Below are 17,769 nucleotides of genomic sequence, written 5' to 3'. Positions count from 1 at the left end.
GTTAAAAGCAACTCAAGGGCATCAACCTAGATATTAAAAGCAGGAAAGGGGGACTATATCATAGTGAAAATAACACATGGAGCAATCACCTTCAGAGAAAGAAAGGCAAACTGGCTCGATAGAGCCCAATTAATCTGCTATCAACGAGTTTTATGCCTACCTAATTCCATGGCATATGCTCAGATAAGAGAGGAGTTTTGCCTGATTTCACAGCACTGGGCACTCAAAGCCAAATTTCTGATATATTACATAAAAGCTAAACAAGCTAAAGAAAACATGCGAAAGAGGATTATCTGGGAAACTATAAAGAATCCCCAGATCAATTAGCATAAGTATTTCAGCTCTGCACTTGGTTCATTAGAGGTGCGAAATATTTGGTCTAGCGGCTTTCCAATACCAACAGCTTCAAGACGAATAACCAAGCTAGCAAAAGTCAACTCCAAAGATCAGGACATTTGGACGATCAAGATCCTGTCCCATGGTTGCTGGGCATTCACTTTATATGAACCAGGAGTGTTGCCGACTTACCGCTCTCTGCCTTTTCATCTAGCAATTAAACAGGAGCTAGTGAGACTGCGACTGGACTTAATCTTGTTAAAAATCATACTGGTATGGCTGCAGAATCTGGGATAAGCAGGACAGACGCTGCAGATTCTGTGCAAAACAGGAAGAATCACTAACTCATATCCTCTATTTATGCGAAAAGCTGCTCCACCTCAGGACTTTTTGTCGGTGCCCAATAAGGCGTAGCTTAAATGTTTGAACCGGCCGTGCAGCGGTTGAATCATGCCTAAAGGCTGAATCCTCACAGCTGGTGGCTTGATTCCTGAAGTTCGCGAGAGCAGTTCAAGCATTTCCAGCAGAGGAAAATGACAGCACGTCACAATAGAGTGTCCAACTTTCCTGAGGAGCTCAATGGTTTTCTCCCGGCTTAATTGCAGGGTCAATGAAAGCCTAGCAGTGATAAAAAGCACCAGCAGTGCTCTTTCTGATGGCAACATGTAAAAGGGAGATAATGATGATGATGATATGGGGCTTATTAAGCGCTCGAATGCCGAGGCGTCTTGGCGCTGGGTGTGTGTATGCAGGGGCAGGGACTGAGCTAGATCTACTCAGGGGAAAACAGCCGGGTTTTCAAGGCTTTCCTGAAAGATAGGTTGGGTTGGAGTCTCAGTGCCACTGGCAGTTTATTCCACAATTTTGCTGAAGGGAACCTATTACGTAAATTGTTAAAAGTTAACCAAGCAGTCCCAGTCCAAGCATTACGCCTAGAGTTATCTTTAGCTAGCTATCATGCTAGAGCTATCTCTCACATAATAAAATGGGCATATAATCTCTTACATGCTGCCCCTGGATCTCCAAGAAATATTTTAAAATTGGAGACTTTTAGAGATGAGGCGTCGTAATATACTTTTAATAAGAACCTTAGCATTGCATTTAATACATCCCATTGTACAGTAGCACTTTTAAAATCCTGGACACCAGCACATTTGAAGCTTTTTTTAAGAATTTGACACCAAGAATAATCTTTGATCTGGATGTAAGGAACTGTTCTCAATTAAAACATTACGCACAATTTGTAGAAAGTGTAGAATACAAATCTCCGCAGTGATACATACACTTTTTAATAGAACACAGAGCCCGGCGCTGTATTCTTTTACCGCTGTTAGGAATCCTCCCATTAAAAGTATATACATCCAAATGGAATAATCATGAAAATACAATAGGAATATGTGGCTTGTGTGATGGAGGAGTGCAAGATTACATCATGTATTGTTAGTTAGTCCAAATAAGAATCTGGTAGAGGCCCGGCATCGGTATAAAAGCCCATCTGTTTTAGATATAATGTCTCCTCTGCACAAGGTTTAATTACGCTTTGTAAATGGCCACCTGATTAATTTGTCTGTTATAATTTGTATAAAATTTTAAAGAGTTTTGTAAAACTGTTTTAAAGCTGTATTATAACTGTTTTAAACATATCTGTTTTGTATTTGTTGACCTCAGCAGAGGTCTAAATCAAATTAAATAAAACTCTTGAAATCTTGTGCTTTGATGGTGCTCAACAACATTTTTTGACTGCATCGAAATCCCACGAGGAGACACCTCTGGAAGACTCTTGTTTTAGTTTAAAGACTAGCTCTTGAATAACATTTTAGCAATTGTATTTTAACTGGGGCCTCATCAAGCCATATCACGGGGGTCTTGGGGGTGTGCCCGTAATCCATCAAGAGGCAATAATCGCACTTTAGTCACACTTTTGCACTTTAATGCTCACACTTTAGATAAATGTAATCTTGATAAGCATATTGACCAATTTTAATTATACTTTTCTATGAATCTTAAGTTCTATCCCAAGCCCAGGGCTCAGATCTCCATGGGTTCTGTAAACTCCATTATTCTGCTGATGTGTACAAATTAACTATTGGTTTTATTGTAATGATTTTAAATAATCGAACAATAAAGAATTATCCTATTCTCTTCTATTCTATGACGGCATCTGTTCTCACACCATATGCTTATGCGCAGTGAAGTCAGTCACATTGTGTTTACAGCATGGCACAACAAACAATAAAGGCCAGATAACTAACATCACCTTCCCACCCTCACTAGGGCACCCACAAACCTTAAAAAATTATAGCACTTTATGACCTCACCACGGTTATAGCGCAATACAAAACCTATCACAATCGGACCTCCAAAGATAGCACTATAAGCCTCACCTGGGGTGTGGAGTGTTGTATAAATTTCAAAACAATACAATGTCAAATTACAGTTGGAAGATGTTTGTGGATGGTCGATATCTTGGCAGTCGATATTTTTCACTCGACGTATTTGTTGTCTGTGGGGATATTTCCGTCTGTTTTTATGTCACCTAAATTTTCCCATCCAAATAATAGTCGTGAAAAACTGAAAAAGTTCAGCTGGTGGACTCAACTTATTAACTCAACTATCTTGTTATACATTGATCTAGATATTTTTTCAGTACATAATGTCTATTGTTGCAGTCGCGGTTTCTGACTCTTTGGACTTGGAGAATGGAAACTCAAATCCTGCCAGGCGGATGAGAAGGATGTTTGAGAAGTGAACAGCAGTGCAAACCAGGATGAGCCAGAAGGACCTCCCATAATGCTCGCTGTGGGTTTTAAAGGTGAATGTTCCTTCCTTGTAGTTGGCTATCTTCTCCGACAGATGGTGGATTTTAACTTCTGAAGCGAATAAGACCAGGATAAGACAACCACAAAAACCTGAAAAACAATGAAGACCGTGAAAGTTGTTTTTAGTTATTTAAGTAAAGCCTATTTTGAATGGATGCATTAAATAGCCAATAAGACATTCTGCTATTTGTGGTGGACTTTTATACTATACGACACTACATGCTGCTTAAAGCATTACCGCTGTTACATGTATGGAGACATGTTAGAAGTGGCACAAGAAACAAGCTTTGACAAGTGTAATAATGATGTTTCGCATCAGTTCAAAATTTGTAAAAAGGTAAGTGCCAGGGCCCTTCTGAGGATGCCACGGCATCCTGCACCACCCACTGCCCTTGCCAGTGCTGCCAATGACAGTACCAACACAACTACTAACCACCACACTCCTTGAAGTGAGACAATTTAGTCTATTCCAGCACCAAAAGTATAAAAATGGTGTCGGCATCTGGTAATATTGATTGTTAATGTATACTGAATGATTAAACAACTGTTGTTGTGCTCATCTAAAAATTAACCAACAGCGCCACCATGTGGTAAACTGTAATTAGAGCAGGTGCTGAGAATTAAGTGCTGCTGTCATGCACCGGAAATCAGTGGCGGCTCGCATAGGGGATGCTGCGGGGCGGTGGGACGGGTCAGGGGAGGGGCAGGGTGGGGGTGGTAGTAAACTCGGACATACGACGGAACGGAGGAACTACTTTCCTCCGGCCTGTCGTATGTGCGAGCCCCCACTGCCAGAAACCACTGGCAAAAATTAAGCACTGCATCCGCTCCAACACACAGACAAGGTACAGCATGACTATCAGCAGTTCACACAGCATAGGCATCAGAAATGCAAACTTCTCAGACCCAAAAGTGAATCCCTACCGGAGGACGTGGTGCCATCTTGCATGACACATAGAACAAGTGCAGCACAGGTTACAGTATCTTGTGCTCTCCATGCACATTGAACGTGAACAGCACAGACAGCAACTGTTCACGCTTTCCTTACAGACATACAGAACACAGCATGTTCAGCAGTAATGTAACCTTTTCGTCACACTGAATAAAAAGGGCAGCAGAGCAGTATACATTTCACTGAAGCCCATTACAGAGGCAGCACTGACAGCACAGCATGTGGGCGAGGGCTTCAGGAGAGCCACCCAGACTGCACTCTGCAGCAAAGTTTGGGGCAAACAATGAATGTAGATGTGGGATTGCAGGGCTTACTTGGTGACAGGAGAACCACAATTTTCCCTGTATGGTTCTGATCACAAGTAATTCAAAGTAAAATTAGCACACACTTTTCTGCATTCATTTGATTCTGTATTATTATGAATGAATGAATGAATGAATGGTTTTATAAAGCTCACAGCTACTCAGAGAGTGTCTCGGCGATGAGGGAAAAGACGGGAAGGGGAACTCGGCCTATAAGTTAAACAGATACATTTTTAAATATTTATGGAAAGTGGCCTCATCTGGTAAAGATCTGAGTTGAAAAGGAAGCTTATTTCAAGTCTTGGCTACTATTACACCAAAGGAGGCACCACCCCGTCTCTTTCTTCTAAAGCAGGGGACAACTATCATCCATGTATTCCTAGATTGCAAGATCCTAACAGGGTAATACTAAAAAATCCTATCATTGAGATATCTGGGTTCCATTTTGTGGAAAGCGTGGTATGCAATAGTTAAGGCCTTAAACACCATTCTCTAGCTGACTGTTAGCCAGTGCAATTGTTCCTGGAAGTGGGGCATAGAGGAACGTTTTGTCAACTTAAACAGAAGGTGGATTGCAGTGTTCTGTTCCACCTGGTGTTGATGAATTTAATGATCTGTAATTCCCAGGTAGAGGACATTGGCGTAGTCCAATCTGGATAAAATTATTTCCCTGACCACTGATTTCTGCTCGTCCCATGGAAGAAAATACAAGAATTTTCTTAACATTCCTAATATCCAGAAACATGATTTCACAACTGCGACTATCTGGGCTTCGAAGGAAAGCCGAATATCAAAGGGAACTACTTGCTCCCTCATCACTTCCTTAGGAGTGGGTGGCATAGCGCTGAAAAAGTTAATTTGCCTGAGGCAGAATAACTCTGATAAGAATGCAAAAACTGCCTATCATCTGCATATAAAACTATTTTAATGCCGAATGACTCTACCAGAAAAGTCAGTATGGACATATAAATGTTTTTAAAAATGGGACTCAATGCTTAGCCCTGTGGCACCCCTCACTTTACTTTTCACACCTGAGTAAAAGGGCTTCATCCACACTGCTTGTTCTCTGTGTTTTAAAAAACAGCAAATCCAACTCAGTGGCACTCCTCCCACCCCAATTGTCACCAGCCATTGAAGCAGGATCTCATGGGATACAGTGTCAAAAGCCGCCGATAGATCCAGCAGAGTCACGGTGACATCATGACTAAGATCTAAATTATTCTTAATAGATTCCATGATTTCTAGCAAAGATGTTTCCATACGATCTTTGAGGTGGCTGGTAGCAGAGAAACTGGTCTAAAATCTGAAAGGATCTTAGGGTCAGCATTTTTTTTTTTTTATTTAAGAGGGGAACAAGATTAGCCCTTTTCCAGTATTCTGGTACCGTCCCTGACTGAAGCAAGGCCTTGATTAACTCCAAGTACTGTGGGCCTGTAGACGCGGCTATTTGCCTCCTAATGTGCAGAGGGTATGGGTCCAAAGGAGAGCCAAACTTACACCTTCCAAGGTGGTTCTTTAGCTCCTCTTCATTGGGTGGCAGAAATTGCACAAGCTTCCAAATTGCAATAGGCAAAAATGGACTATCTGTTCATTTTAATGGCTCAGTGGTGTTCAGCCTCAGCAAAATTGGCTGGATCCTCATGATTTTGGAATTGAAAAAATCCCTCAACTTCATACATAGGTCCAGGCTGATGTCGCAAGGTGGGTCCATCATCTTGGGGTCCCTGAACTTAGATACAATGTTAAAAATCTCCTTACAGCTATTATTTGCTTCCTTAATGCGCTGGGAGTAAAAAGTGCTGTGTGTAATTTTTAAGTTCTTATGGTAAGTATGAAGGGCTTGTATATATTGCGATGTGTCTACTTCTTTATATTGACGTCTCCAGGATCTTTCTAGTTTTTTACAGGCTTTCCTTTCTCAGGAAGGTTCAAGTGAGAACCAGCAAGGCAAACAATATTGTCCACAGTTCCAGGTGGTTACTTCTGCCACCACCGCATCAGCTGCATCAATGAGTTATTTACTCGCTGAGATGTCATCAGAAGCGGCTTCTCCATGAGTATAGGCCAAGAAGAAATTAAGGCCTCCTGGATATTAGACATCACTACATTATTCTGTTGTGTTTGTTTATTTCCTCACCTGGTTTTGCCAGGTGTGGGAGAATCTAACCGGATTTTCCCAACCAGTTATTCCAGATGGAAAAATCACATGAGGCTGTGGTTGCAGCAGCACACTAATTTCACTCAATTTATTTGTTTCTAGAATGGAGGAGCATAGACACAAACGTCCCCTTCCCTCCTCTAGTCCTCCCACTCCCACTCTCCCTCATCTTCCCCTACTCCCACCAGCTCATGCATACAGCTACCAGCCACTCTAAGTAGGTGGTAAATGTATGCAATAAAACTGCCTGGAACAGGGGTTTCAAAGTAGTTTTATGACTGGAAAAATTGGTCCCATGTGGAAATTCCCGGATAGGATTTTACTCAGAACTGCTTGGTTCTGGGGTGATTTTACTAGACAGAAACTGTAAAATAGTATTATTTTATATCACAATCCCAGTACTGTGTGACTTGGAATCAGGGCCTAATTGTTATTTCCACATCTTTGCAGTGATTCTCGGCTTTAGCTGGGTCGCCCTCCTCTATTCACTATTTAGGATGCTAGCAAATGGGCAACTGGGCCCTTAGTGAGGTTAGGTGTTGCCAAGACTTCACTGCATTACATCAGTGGGAGTAGCAGGGAAATAATCAGAACTAAGGGGCCCTTTAGCATTGCAGGCGGATCGCCACCGCCCAACCGGCTGTGGCGATCCGTCCGACAAAACACCCCACCGGACGGCATTTTACCTCCCACCACATTAGCATGAGGGGGTACCACGGTGGATGGAAAGACCATCCACTGCTTTTCCGCCGGTAGGAAATCGCCACGATTTCCTACCAGGCAGAAAAAGCCCATAATATGGCGGCGATCCATATTATGATGTGTGCAGTTAAATGCCTTTCCATGGCGGAGACTCCGCCATGGAAAGGCAAGCGGTTTTCACTTTGGGGGCCCGATGTGGGCCCCCGGGGGGGCGGGGGGTGGTGGGCTGCACCTAAGGGGTACCTATGGCACCCCCCTACATTGGCAAGCATGAGGTGGCAGGCACCGCGCGGTGCCTGTCAAGTTGTGCATGCCTATGCACAACATGCATTTTCTGCATTGTGGCTGGTGCTGCTTCAGCATCGCCTGCCACAATGTTGAATATGCAGGATAAGACCGCCACAGTGGCGGTTGCATGCTAATTGCCAGTGCGGGACCGCTGCACCACTGGCGGCCGGTCCCAGCACTGCTGGGGTGGCGGTTGGACTGTAGTCCGCCCGCCATCCTAATGAACCACTAAGCCTCTTGCCAATAACAGGAATGTACTACTGAATATCGAGGTCATCAAAATCATAGGTGCAAGGATATCGTGGGCAAAAATTCTGAAATGTAAGTGTATATAGCGAAAGTATAGATTTACTATTCTTAACTCCACATATTTGTACCTTAAATATGTATTTTTTGTTAAGTTACGAATATGTGGAGTTAGTCTTAGAAAATCTTTCGGCATTTTGGATTCAATAGTTATGTTCAGGGTGACACCAAAGACAGTGTACTAGAGCCCGGTACTGCAGTCCTCCTGGATGGACCTTCACATCCAGAGAAGCCACGCAAATAATACAAGTGGCTGCACAATTGCTTTTTTCCAATGGCCATGGCTATACTGTATCTTTTTATAGGAGTTGCAGGGGCATATTATCAAGAAACTGCGTTAAAATTATCGCCGCTTTAGCGGCAGAAAACTGATGCTAAAGCGGCGATAATGGGCTTGATAATATGCCCTTGAGAATTCCCATAGAAGCCCATGTTCTTGTGTCAACATGGGCTTCTATTGAAATTCTCTGCGGCATATTATCAAGCCCATTATCGCCGCTTTAGCTGCAGTTTTCTGCCACTAAAGCGACGATAATTTTAACGCCGTGCTTGATAATATGACCCCAAATGCTTTGGTACTGACAAGCGATAATGTCAAAGGACGGCCTCACGCATTTGAGATAAAATAAAGTAAACCTTTGAGTCAAGTGTAGAAAATATGTATATTGAGGTCTAATTATAATGAGAAAGACTCTGAGTTACAGCCATTTTGGTTGAAAAAATTTAAAACGTCTCTACTTTGTATGCATGAACTAAAAGTTTAAAGGTCGAAATTAAATATCCCTTTTGTTAGATTGTTGCAGCCCTTATTTTGCTACCTTTTTACACACTTCTTTCCTGCTAAAGTTGTCCTTCGCCCAATTCCTACTTTTGCTGCCCAATGTTCTGACTCATTTCACTGTACAGAGGACATTGTTCCCCTGACTTTTTTCCTGCTTCCGCCTCAGCTGATGAGGAGCAGCTGCACACTCTGGATCCACATGGATCCTTGTTCATTTATTTAGAAAGGACTTCTCCTTTTTGGCAGGTGGACTCCCTTCCCCATGTGATGTAAAAATATTGTTTTCAAGTATATAGTCTTTTTAGGTAAGTAATATAATTTTTAATAATATAATTGTTTTTAATATCGTTCCCAATAACATGATTGTAAAAAAGTATTGTTTTTTAAGTAGCTTAATGAGTTTAGTTCTTATATTAATTTTATATGTTACTAGTTTTGTGGAATTGTTCTTAATTTTTTTTAATTAGTTTGTAATTTTAAGTGATTTAGTATTTTTAATTGAATTGCTAATTAATAGTGTTGTAGTGGGTTGTTTGATTTCTAGGGGGATAGGAAGGGAAGTTTTATTAGGCATAAACAAATTATTAATTAATTAGTTATTCATTTTTATTTAATCATGTGATTGATATTAATTATGTGGATTTTATAATAATTATTTATTTTTCTTAAGCTTAAGGTGCAGACTCCTGGGTTTATAAGGATATGGCTTGGGAAGGTAATTAGGTATTCATAAACAATTTTTTATTAATTGTTAATTAAATATTGAATTGATTATCAATTATGTAAATTGTGTTATACCTATTTATTTGAGTTACATTTTAGTTTCAGGTTGCTATATTTGTAGGGATATAGGTTTGGAAGTTAATTACGTAATATTTAAAGTACAATTAATTTCTAAGTTATTGATAACTATTTAATTGATTATCAGTTATTTACAGTGTGTAATAATGATTCATTGGTTTTAAGTAATAATTACTTAACAATTACTTATTAATTTTTAATACATTATTTAAATGAGTATCAATTATATAAATTGTGCTATACTTATTTATTTTAGTTTTCTTTTCAGTGCTGAATGCTAGACTTGCACGAGTATTGGGCGGAAACCTAATTAGGTAATAATTAATTAACAATTATTTATTAATTGTTTATTTTATTGTTTAATCAATTATATATTATGTCAATTGAAATATACATAGTTATTTTATTTATATTTTAGATGTTGTTTGCTAGGTTTGTAGGAGTTTAGGATGAGAAGCTAATAAAGTAATAATAAATTAACAATTATTTATTAATTGTTAATTAATTATTTAATTGATTATCTGTTATGTAAATTACGCTATACATATTTTAGTGATATTTTAGGTGTGGGTTACAAGGTTTGTAGTGGTATAGGGCGGGGAGTTAACTTTTTAACAATTTGTAAATGGCAATTATTTAACTCTTTATGAATTATGTACATTATTTATTTGTTCATATTTTTTAAAATATGTGTGTGGATGGATATATATATATAAAAAATTTATATATATATAGATATATAAATATATACATATAATATATATATATATATATATATATTGTATTTCAATCTTTTTCAATAAGTACGCTCTCAGGAATCACTAGAACCAAAAGGATTTACTATAAACTGCTGTTTATTTAAACACAACGCGTTTCGCCGTCCGGCTTGATCACGTGTACATGACCTCACTGTAATTGACCACTTATATCTTAACACGTTTGTCATGAACAAAGAAAGAGGACATCGTGGAAATAATAATCAGATAAATGAGAACCACAATACGTGTTGGATACATAATCCGTAATGTTCATTGTTAGTAACTCCTGTCAAAGTGGCGATATAAGCCGTAAAACAAGCTGAATATAATACATGACAATCATACAATGCATTAACACTCTGAACAGCAGCGTAGGACTACATTTAGCGTTGTTAGGCGTTTCCTGTATGAGGCATTGTGCATGACCGCCCCTCAATAAAGTTGTACTCATTTCATAAAGAAAGAAGAAGGAGGCAGGGAAAGACATCTGAAACGCTGCGCATACTACTGTAATAGTGCCTGATCTAGCGTGAAAGACGATCTCGATGAATTCCAACATAATGTTGAGATCGTCTGTAAAAGTGCAAATATCAGTAACTTGCAGCGTCGCTGTTACATTAAAGCGGCAAGAAGGAACCACAGTGTCAGCCTGATTCCTAGTGACAAGTGCCACGAATCAATGCTAGTATCAGCCCATTAACGCGATGTCTGCCCAACTTGGCCTGATGGCAAGTGCCTAATACGTAAGGTGAATCTACTATAGTCATAGGTCAAGGGTTCGTAGGTAACTCCCGTGTTAAGATGTATGGCATAAGCCATGTGGTCTGATGAATAATCAGTGTGTCGTGCTCAACCAGAAATTGATAAACGTGCAAGTGCACTACATCTTAAGAATTTCTAAGCAGAGTGCTAATTTTGTGCAAAAGGAATATATTGATCCCTTCTGAGAAAATACAGAGAAAAAATGTAAAAGGAAACTGTGAAAGGAAACGAAGGGGGTTGTGTGAGAGGAAAAAAGAATTTATGTTGACCACAAGGGTAAACCACAGATCTCTAAGCCCCGTCTTCACTTCCTGAAATGAAACATAAAGCTACAATTAGCATAATGTCAGTGGAAACATTAACACTGTATGCTACAAATATACAAATTATGAGCACTAAAATACTGTACAGTCATGAATCAGAGAAATATAGACATGTCTATAATACAAAAGGAAGAAGAAAAATTGCCAGGTCTATCTATGTTTTCACATGTGTATTTCATTCCCTGAGATGTACGGACAATTCTTCTTCCTGATTAAGCCCACCCGGGGTCTTAGTCTGGAAATCGATTATTAGCTTTGACTCTCGTTGTCTCAATTTCAGAACTCTGTTACCCCCTCTGGGGTTTTTTTCTACCTGTTCTAGAAGGATGAAACATAGCTCTTTGATATTGGAAGAATGCCTTTCCCTAAAGTGGCGTGCCACAGGGTATTTGGGGTCAAAGTTGGTGATGGCTCTGCAGTGCTCAAGTATGCGTTTTTTGGCCATACAGATGGTACTGCCAATAAACCACAGTTTGCAGGTGCATTCGATGGCATATATGAAGTATACGGAGCTGCATGTCAAAAATTGGGTGATTTTCTTATTAATCCCATTGTATGTTACTTTTTTCCGTGATGTACTGTTCTTTCAGGCCTTACAGTGACCGCAAGGGTAGAAACCCTCAAGACCTTGGATGTTTGTGGGTGGATAGGTGGTAATGTCACTGTGTACAAGCAGGTCCCTGATATTCTTATTTCTGCGATAAGTAATGCTAGGTCTGTCTGGTATACTACCTCCAATCACAGAGTCATTCTTAAGGATATCCCAATTTTTCATAATGATTCTCTTAGTTCTATTGGAGTCTGACCCAAATGTCATGATTACTCTGGTGGTTTGTTCCTCAGTATCATCAATGGGAGGTCTGTCTGAAATGGTCTGAGCCCTTTCTATTGTTGCGGCACGAGCCAATGCTTTCTTAAGTACCCAATTGGGGTACCCTCTTTCTCTAAACCTGGTTGTGATATTTTGGCTTTCGAGTTTGTATGCCTCTTCAGTGTTACAGTTTCTTTTCGCCCTCAGCAGTTCCCCAAACGGAATACTCCACTTGAGAGTCTCCGGGTGGCTGCTGAGGGCGTGAAGGACACTGTTGCCTGCTGTGTTCTTACGATACAGGGATGTGTGTACCTGGTTGTCAATGATTTCCAGCTTGACATCCAAATAATCCACCTGTGTTTTGCTGATGGTTCCGCTGAGTAGTATATTCATGTTGTTATTGTTAAGTTTGGTAATGAATTCTTGTGCTTCCTCAGCAGAGCCCTTCCATACAATAAACAGGTCGTCGATGTAGCGAAGCCACATCGACACCAGTTTCCAGTCCTGTTGTAGGGACGGATGGGAACGTATGCTCTCCTCCCAGCTCCCCATGAAAAGGTTGGCGAAGCTGGGAGCAAAGCACGATCCCATCGCCGTCCCGTTCACCTGTCTAAAGAGGGGGCCATTGAACATAAAAATGTTGTTCGTCAAGCAATATTCCACCATATTGAGGAGCATCCGTGTATGTTCACGTAATCTGATGACCCTGTTCTTTAAGTAATGCTCACAAGCCTCAAGACCCTGTTTGTGGTTAATGATGGTATATAAACTGTGTACATCCAGTGTGATGAACATGCTGTCGTTGTCCCAAACTAAGCCCTCTACTTTCTTCAGGAAATCCTTGGTGTCTTTGATGTAACTGTCGAGTGTCATCACGTACTCTCTCAGGAAATGATCTATGTATTTGGACACACGTTCTGCCACGCTCCCCCTTGATGATACTATGGGCCTGCCAGGTGGCCTTTCTGGATCCTTGTGTATCTTGGGGAGAAGATACAAGACTGGGAGGACAGGGTAATCTTGTTTAAGATATCCATATTCCTCCCATGTCAGAATCCCTTTGTCCTTCCATTGTGTCAATAGTTCCCATATGGTAGTGATGCTGTCATTATACTGTTGGAAATTCACTACCTCATAGAATGTGGTATCTGTGAGTTGTCTATCTGCCTCAATTAGATATTGGTCTCGATCTAAGATCACTATATTGCCCCCTTTATCTGAGGGGCGTATGATGATATCATCATCGTCCATAAGTGATTTGAGGGCTCTTCTCTGTTTATATATATATATATATTCAGTGAAAAAACCATAGGTTTCACACACGTTATAGTTAGCTGGACATTTCAGTCGTAAAAAACCAATGAAATTCCCCCGTTATAGTTAGTTAAGCTAACTATAACTTGCGCACCCGCAATCCACTGCTGATGACGTCACATATTACATCACTCATGACATGGTCAGTGACATCACTCATGACATCACTGATGACATCTCAAATGACATCACTGATGACATCATCCAGTGAATGTGTATTTTTCTGAAAATTAAATATGTTTTATATATGTATATCTGAAGGTCGATGGAAGAATAAATGGGTATATAAGTGTCTAAATGGATGATTTGTTTTTGAAAAATTGATTGTATAACTGACTAATTAAGTGTATCATAGTGAATACATTGCTTAGTGAGTAATGTTTAAATATGTAAATATCTGTATCAGTCTCTCACTTTGTGTATAAGTGGCTGCATGGGTTGGTGAGTAGCTACATGGGTGTCTATATAGGTTATTAGTTGTTTTTTTTTAGTATCAGTGTGAGTGTGTGTATGGTTCGGTGGGGGTATTATGTAGTGCATAGGTGCATGAATGAGTGACTCACTGTTTGTATGTGTTGAAGACAGAATGTCTGCAGGACTGTATGGGTGGATGAGTGTGTGTATGGGTGTGTTAGTGAGTGAATGACTGTCTCAATAGTGTCTTTATGAGTAACTACATATGTTTTAAACTAGTATATGTGACTATTGGTGTATATAAGTGATTATATGTGAGAGTGAGAGATTGAAAGAGTTCCTGTATGAATAAGTATGAGTTTCTATAAGTGATTGTTTAAAAGACTAAGTATGTGTAAGTTCCCGTAGAAGTAAGTGTGGTGGTGTGTGTATAACTGTATATGCAAATAAATCTATGTTTGATTCTTTATTTTCATGAGTGAGTATGTGTGTCAGTAACTCTGTGGATGAGTGGCATTGTGTAGCAGGATGTATAGGTGTATGAGTACATATGATGAGTGAGTACATGTATGAGTGACTGTACAGGACTGTTGGTGAATGAGTGGATGTGTATGTGGATCTTAGAATTACTCAAGAGGTTGTTGTAACTGGTATTGGTATGTCCATTTTTTTGAAAATGTTAGTCTCTATTTTTGAATGTGTGTTTCAAAGGTTATATTAGGGTGAGAGGAGGTCTGCCACTCTGTCACAAGGATGATGTCATCAGTGATGTCATTTGAGATGTCATCAGTGATGTCAGCAGTGGATTGCGGGTGCGCGAGTTATAGTTAGCTTAACTAACTATAACGGGGGAATTTCATTGGTTTTTTACGACTGAAATGTCCAGCTAACTATAACGTGTGTGAAACCTATGGTTTTTTCACTGAATTTGCAAGGTTTTTTAAATGCTAATTCCTAACTATAACGTGTGTGAAACCCATGGTTTTTTCACTGAATTTGCAAGGTTTTTTAAATGCTAATTCCTAACTATAACATGTGTGAAACCCATGGTTTTTTCACTGAATTTGCAAGGTTTTTTAAATGCTAATTCCTAACTATAACGTGTGTGAAACCCATGGTTTTTTCAGTGAATTTGTATGGTTTTTTAAATGCTAATTCTTACCTATAACGTGTGTGAAACCCATGGTTTTTTCAGTGATTTGTTATTGTTTTTTAAATACAAATTCTTATATTAAACGTGTGATTTTTTTTTTTTTTGCAAGGTTTTTTACATTTTTTTTTTACTTTATATTCTCTTTAAACACTGCTTAAATTAAAAAAATTCTGCAATATATTATTATAATTTTTTTTTTTACGAAACAGGTAAGATATATTAGTATAACATAGTGATTCTTTTTTTTTTTTTACGTGCGCGTACGGTAAGCTTACGGTAAGCGTACGTTTTGCGTAATGTACGTAATATTTCTACTCTTTTTGCATATGGTTACGCAATTTACGTAGTTGTGCGTACTGCGTACGCGGCGCGTAAGCGCAAACGCTACACGCGCACGTTACGCGGAAGTGTTGGGGCGTGCCTGTTATGCGCATGCGCGTGTCTTTTATACGCGCATGCGTACTTTTACCGTAAGCGCTCCGTAAGCGCTCCGTAAGCGTAACGTACGCGCACGGTGGGTCATGTGATCAAGAAACAAAACTTTTGATTGGTTTAAAGTACTTTCAGTTCTAGAACTCTCCTACACCACACCCATTCCCCTCATTTCTGCTTGTGATCCCTTAGGAGAAGGAGCTGAGTTGTTTTTGGGATACGATGGCAGACCAGCACTCCTCTTCTGAGAGTGAGGCTAGCAGCACCACCATCAGGCAGAGAAGGAGGAAACAGAAGAGCTCTTTTATATGGGAGTATTTTACATGGTTTTTTCAGTGAATTTGTATGGTTTTTTAAATGCTAATTCTTACCTATAACGTGTGTGAAACCCATGGTTTTTTCAGTGATTTGTTATTGTTTTTTAAATACAAATTCTTATATTAAACGTGTGATTTTTTTTTTTTTTTTGCAAGGTTTTTTACATTTTTTTTTTTACTTTATATTCTCTTTAAACACTGCTTAAATTAAAAAAATTCTGCAATATATTATTATTATTTTTTTTTTTACGAAACAGGTAAGATATATTAGTATAACATAGTGATTCTTTTTTTTTTTTACGTGCGCGTACGGTAAGCTTACGGTAAGCGTACGTTTTGCGTAATGTACGTAATTTTTCTACTCTTTTTGCGTATGGTTACGCAATTTACGTAGTTGTGCGTACTGCGTACGCGGCGCGTAAGCGCAAACGCTACACACGCACGTTACGCGGAAGTGTTGGGGCGTGCCTGTTATGCGCATGCGCGCATGCGCGTGTCTTTTATACGCGCATGCGTACTTTTACCGTAAGCGCTCCGTAAGCGCTCCGTAAGCGTAACGTACGCGCACGGTGGGTCATGTGATCAAGAAACAAAACTTTTGATTGGTTTAAAGTACTTTCAGTTCTAGAACTCTCCTACACCACACCCATTCCCCTCATTTCTGCTTGTGATCCCTTAGGAGAAGGAGCTGAGTTGTCTTTGGGATACGATGGCAGACCAGCACTCCTCTTCTGAGAGTGAGGCTAGCAGCACCACCATCAGGCAGAGAAGGAGGAAACAGAAGAGCTCTTTTATATGGGAGTATTTTACATTTCCTGAGGGCCAGAAAAAAGTTAATGCTGCTTTGGTGACTTGCAAGCTGTGCCAGCGTGTACTTTCTAGAGGTAATCCTAACAAGAAGTATTCCTTTGGGAATCACACTATGTTGAGACACCTTGAGGATGTACACCCTAGGACACATGCTCGACATACTAGAGAAAACCCTTCAGTAAGTCGTGCAAGCACATCCACAGCAGCTCAGCCGAGTCCATCTTCGGCAGCTCAGCTGAGCCCTTCATCTGTGGGAGCAGATTCACCTTTTTCTGGTCCTCTGGAAACCAACCATCGATTTGCGAGGGTTACAATGCGGTGCTCAAATTGCCATGGTCTAATTGTTCGTGGGGAGACCAGTGTTCCCCTAATTAACAACAGAATAGACCAGCACATTTGTCCTACCAGCTAATATTCCCATTGTTCCTTTCCTCTGTCCCTGCATGAACACAACTGCTCTTTTAAGAGCCAACCTTACCTCTCAACTTTTTTTAAAATTTTTCTTTAAAACTTTTTTTTACGGTAAGCGTATTTTTTTTTTTTTTTTTTTTAAAACACTAAAAAACAATTATCACATTACAAGGTCTTTGAGGGATTAATAACGAAATACTGAAAATCTGTTTGAGGAGAAGTGGAAAAAAGGGACCATCTAATTTCTGACTTACCTGACCCACCCAAAAATTTAATTAGCAATTTAAATTTAATTGAAATTGCTTGAAAAAATGGTTTTATTTTTCGAAAATTTTCTTTCTGAATCTAAAAAAAAAAGAAAAAAGTATTAATATTTAATAAAACATTTTATAATACAGTACACGTATTTACATATTTTCCAAAAACTATTTTTTGCCATTTTTTTGCTGTTTTCAGAATATATTGCATTTCACTATTAATCGTGAAAGCAATTGCATTCATCACTTAACAGCGGGCAAAAAAAAAATAACAATCTCAAAGATTGTTTTAAAAAAGCCCAGAATCTCTTCTCACTTAAACATAACATTATAGAAATGCAAAATAAAAAAAAAATATATCATCTAATAACAATAACTATTTCTAAAAAATACCGCCTGACAATTTTGTTTCAGAAGCATAATCACAAAAATCATATATCTCAAATAACTCCACAATACATCTGGTTACCTTTCCTTTAGGCCAAATGGTAATTTTAAAAATCTTTTTTGATTAAATTTCCAATGGTAATCCAATAAAATTCCAAACTTTAAATTGTACAGA

The 17,769-nt window shown here is 39.2% G+C and overlaps 1 protein-coding gene across 1 annotated transcript in view; it reads right to left on the bottom strand.

The window, feature by feature from the left end:
• Window positions 1-490: 490 nt before the first annotated feature.
• CLRN1 (clarin 1) overlaps window positions 491-17,769 on the bottom strand; it is a 187,229-nt gene continuing 169,950 nt past the window's right edge. Inside the window, exon 3 of the mRNA XM_085634902.1 lies at window positions 491-3,245. Within this exon, the coding sequence (XP_085491028.1) occupies window positions 2,980-3,245 (266 nt within the window). The 3' untranslated portion in view covers window positions 491-2,979. The remainder of the gene's footprint in view (window positions 3,246-17,769) is intronic.

This window comes from Triturus cristatus, chromosome 11 (genome assembly GCF_964204655.1).
Source record: "Triturus cristatus chromosome 11, aTriCri1.1, whole genome shotgun sequence".
Lineage (NCBI taxonomy): Eukaryota > Metazoa > Chordata > Amphibia > Caudata > Salamandridae > Triturus > Triturus cristatus.
Note: the sequence above shows the minus strand (reverse complement) of the source record. Positions and strands in the feature narration are given on the sequence as shown.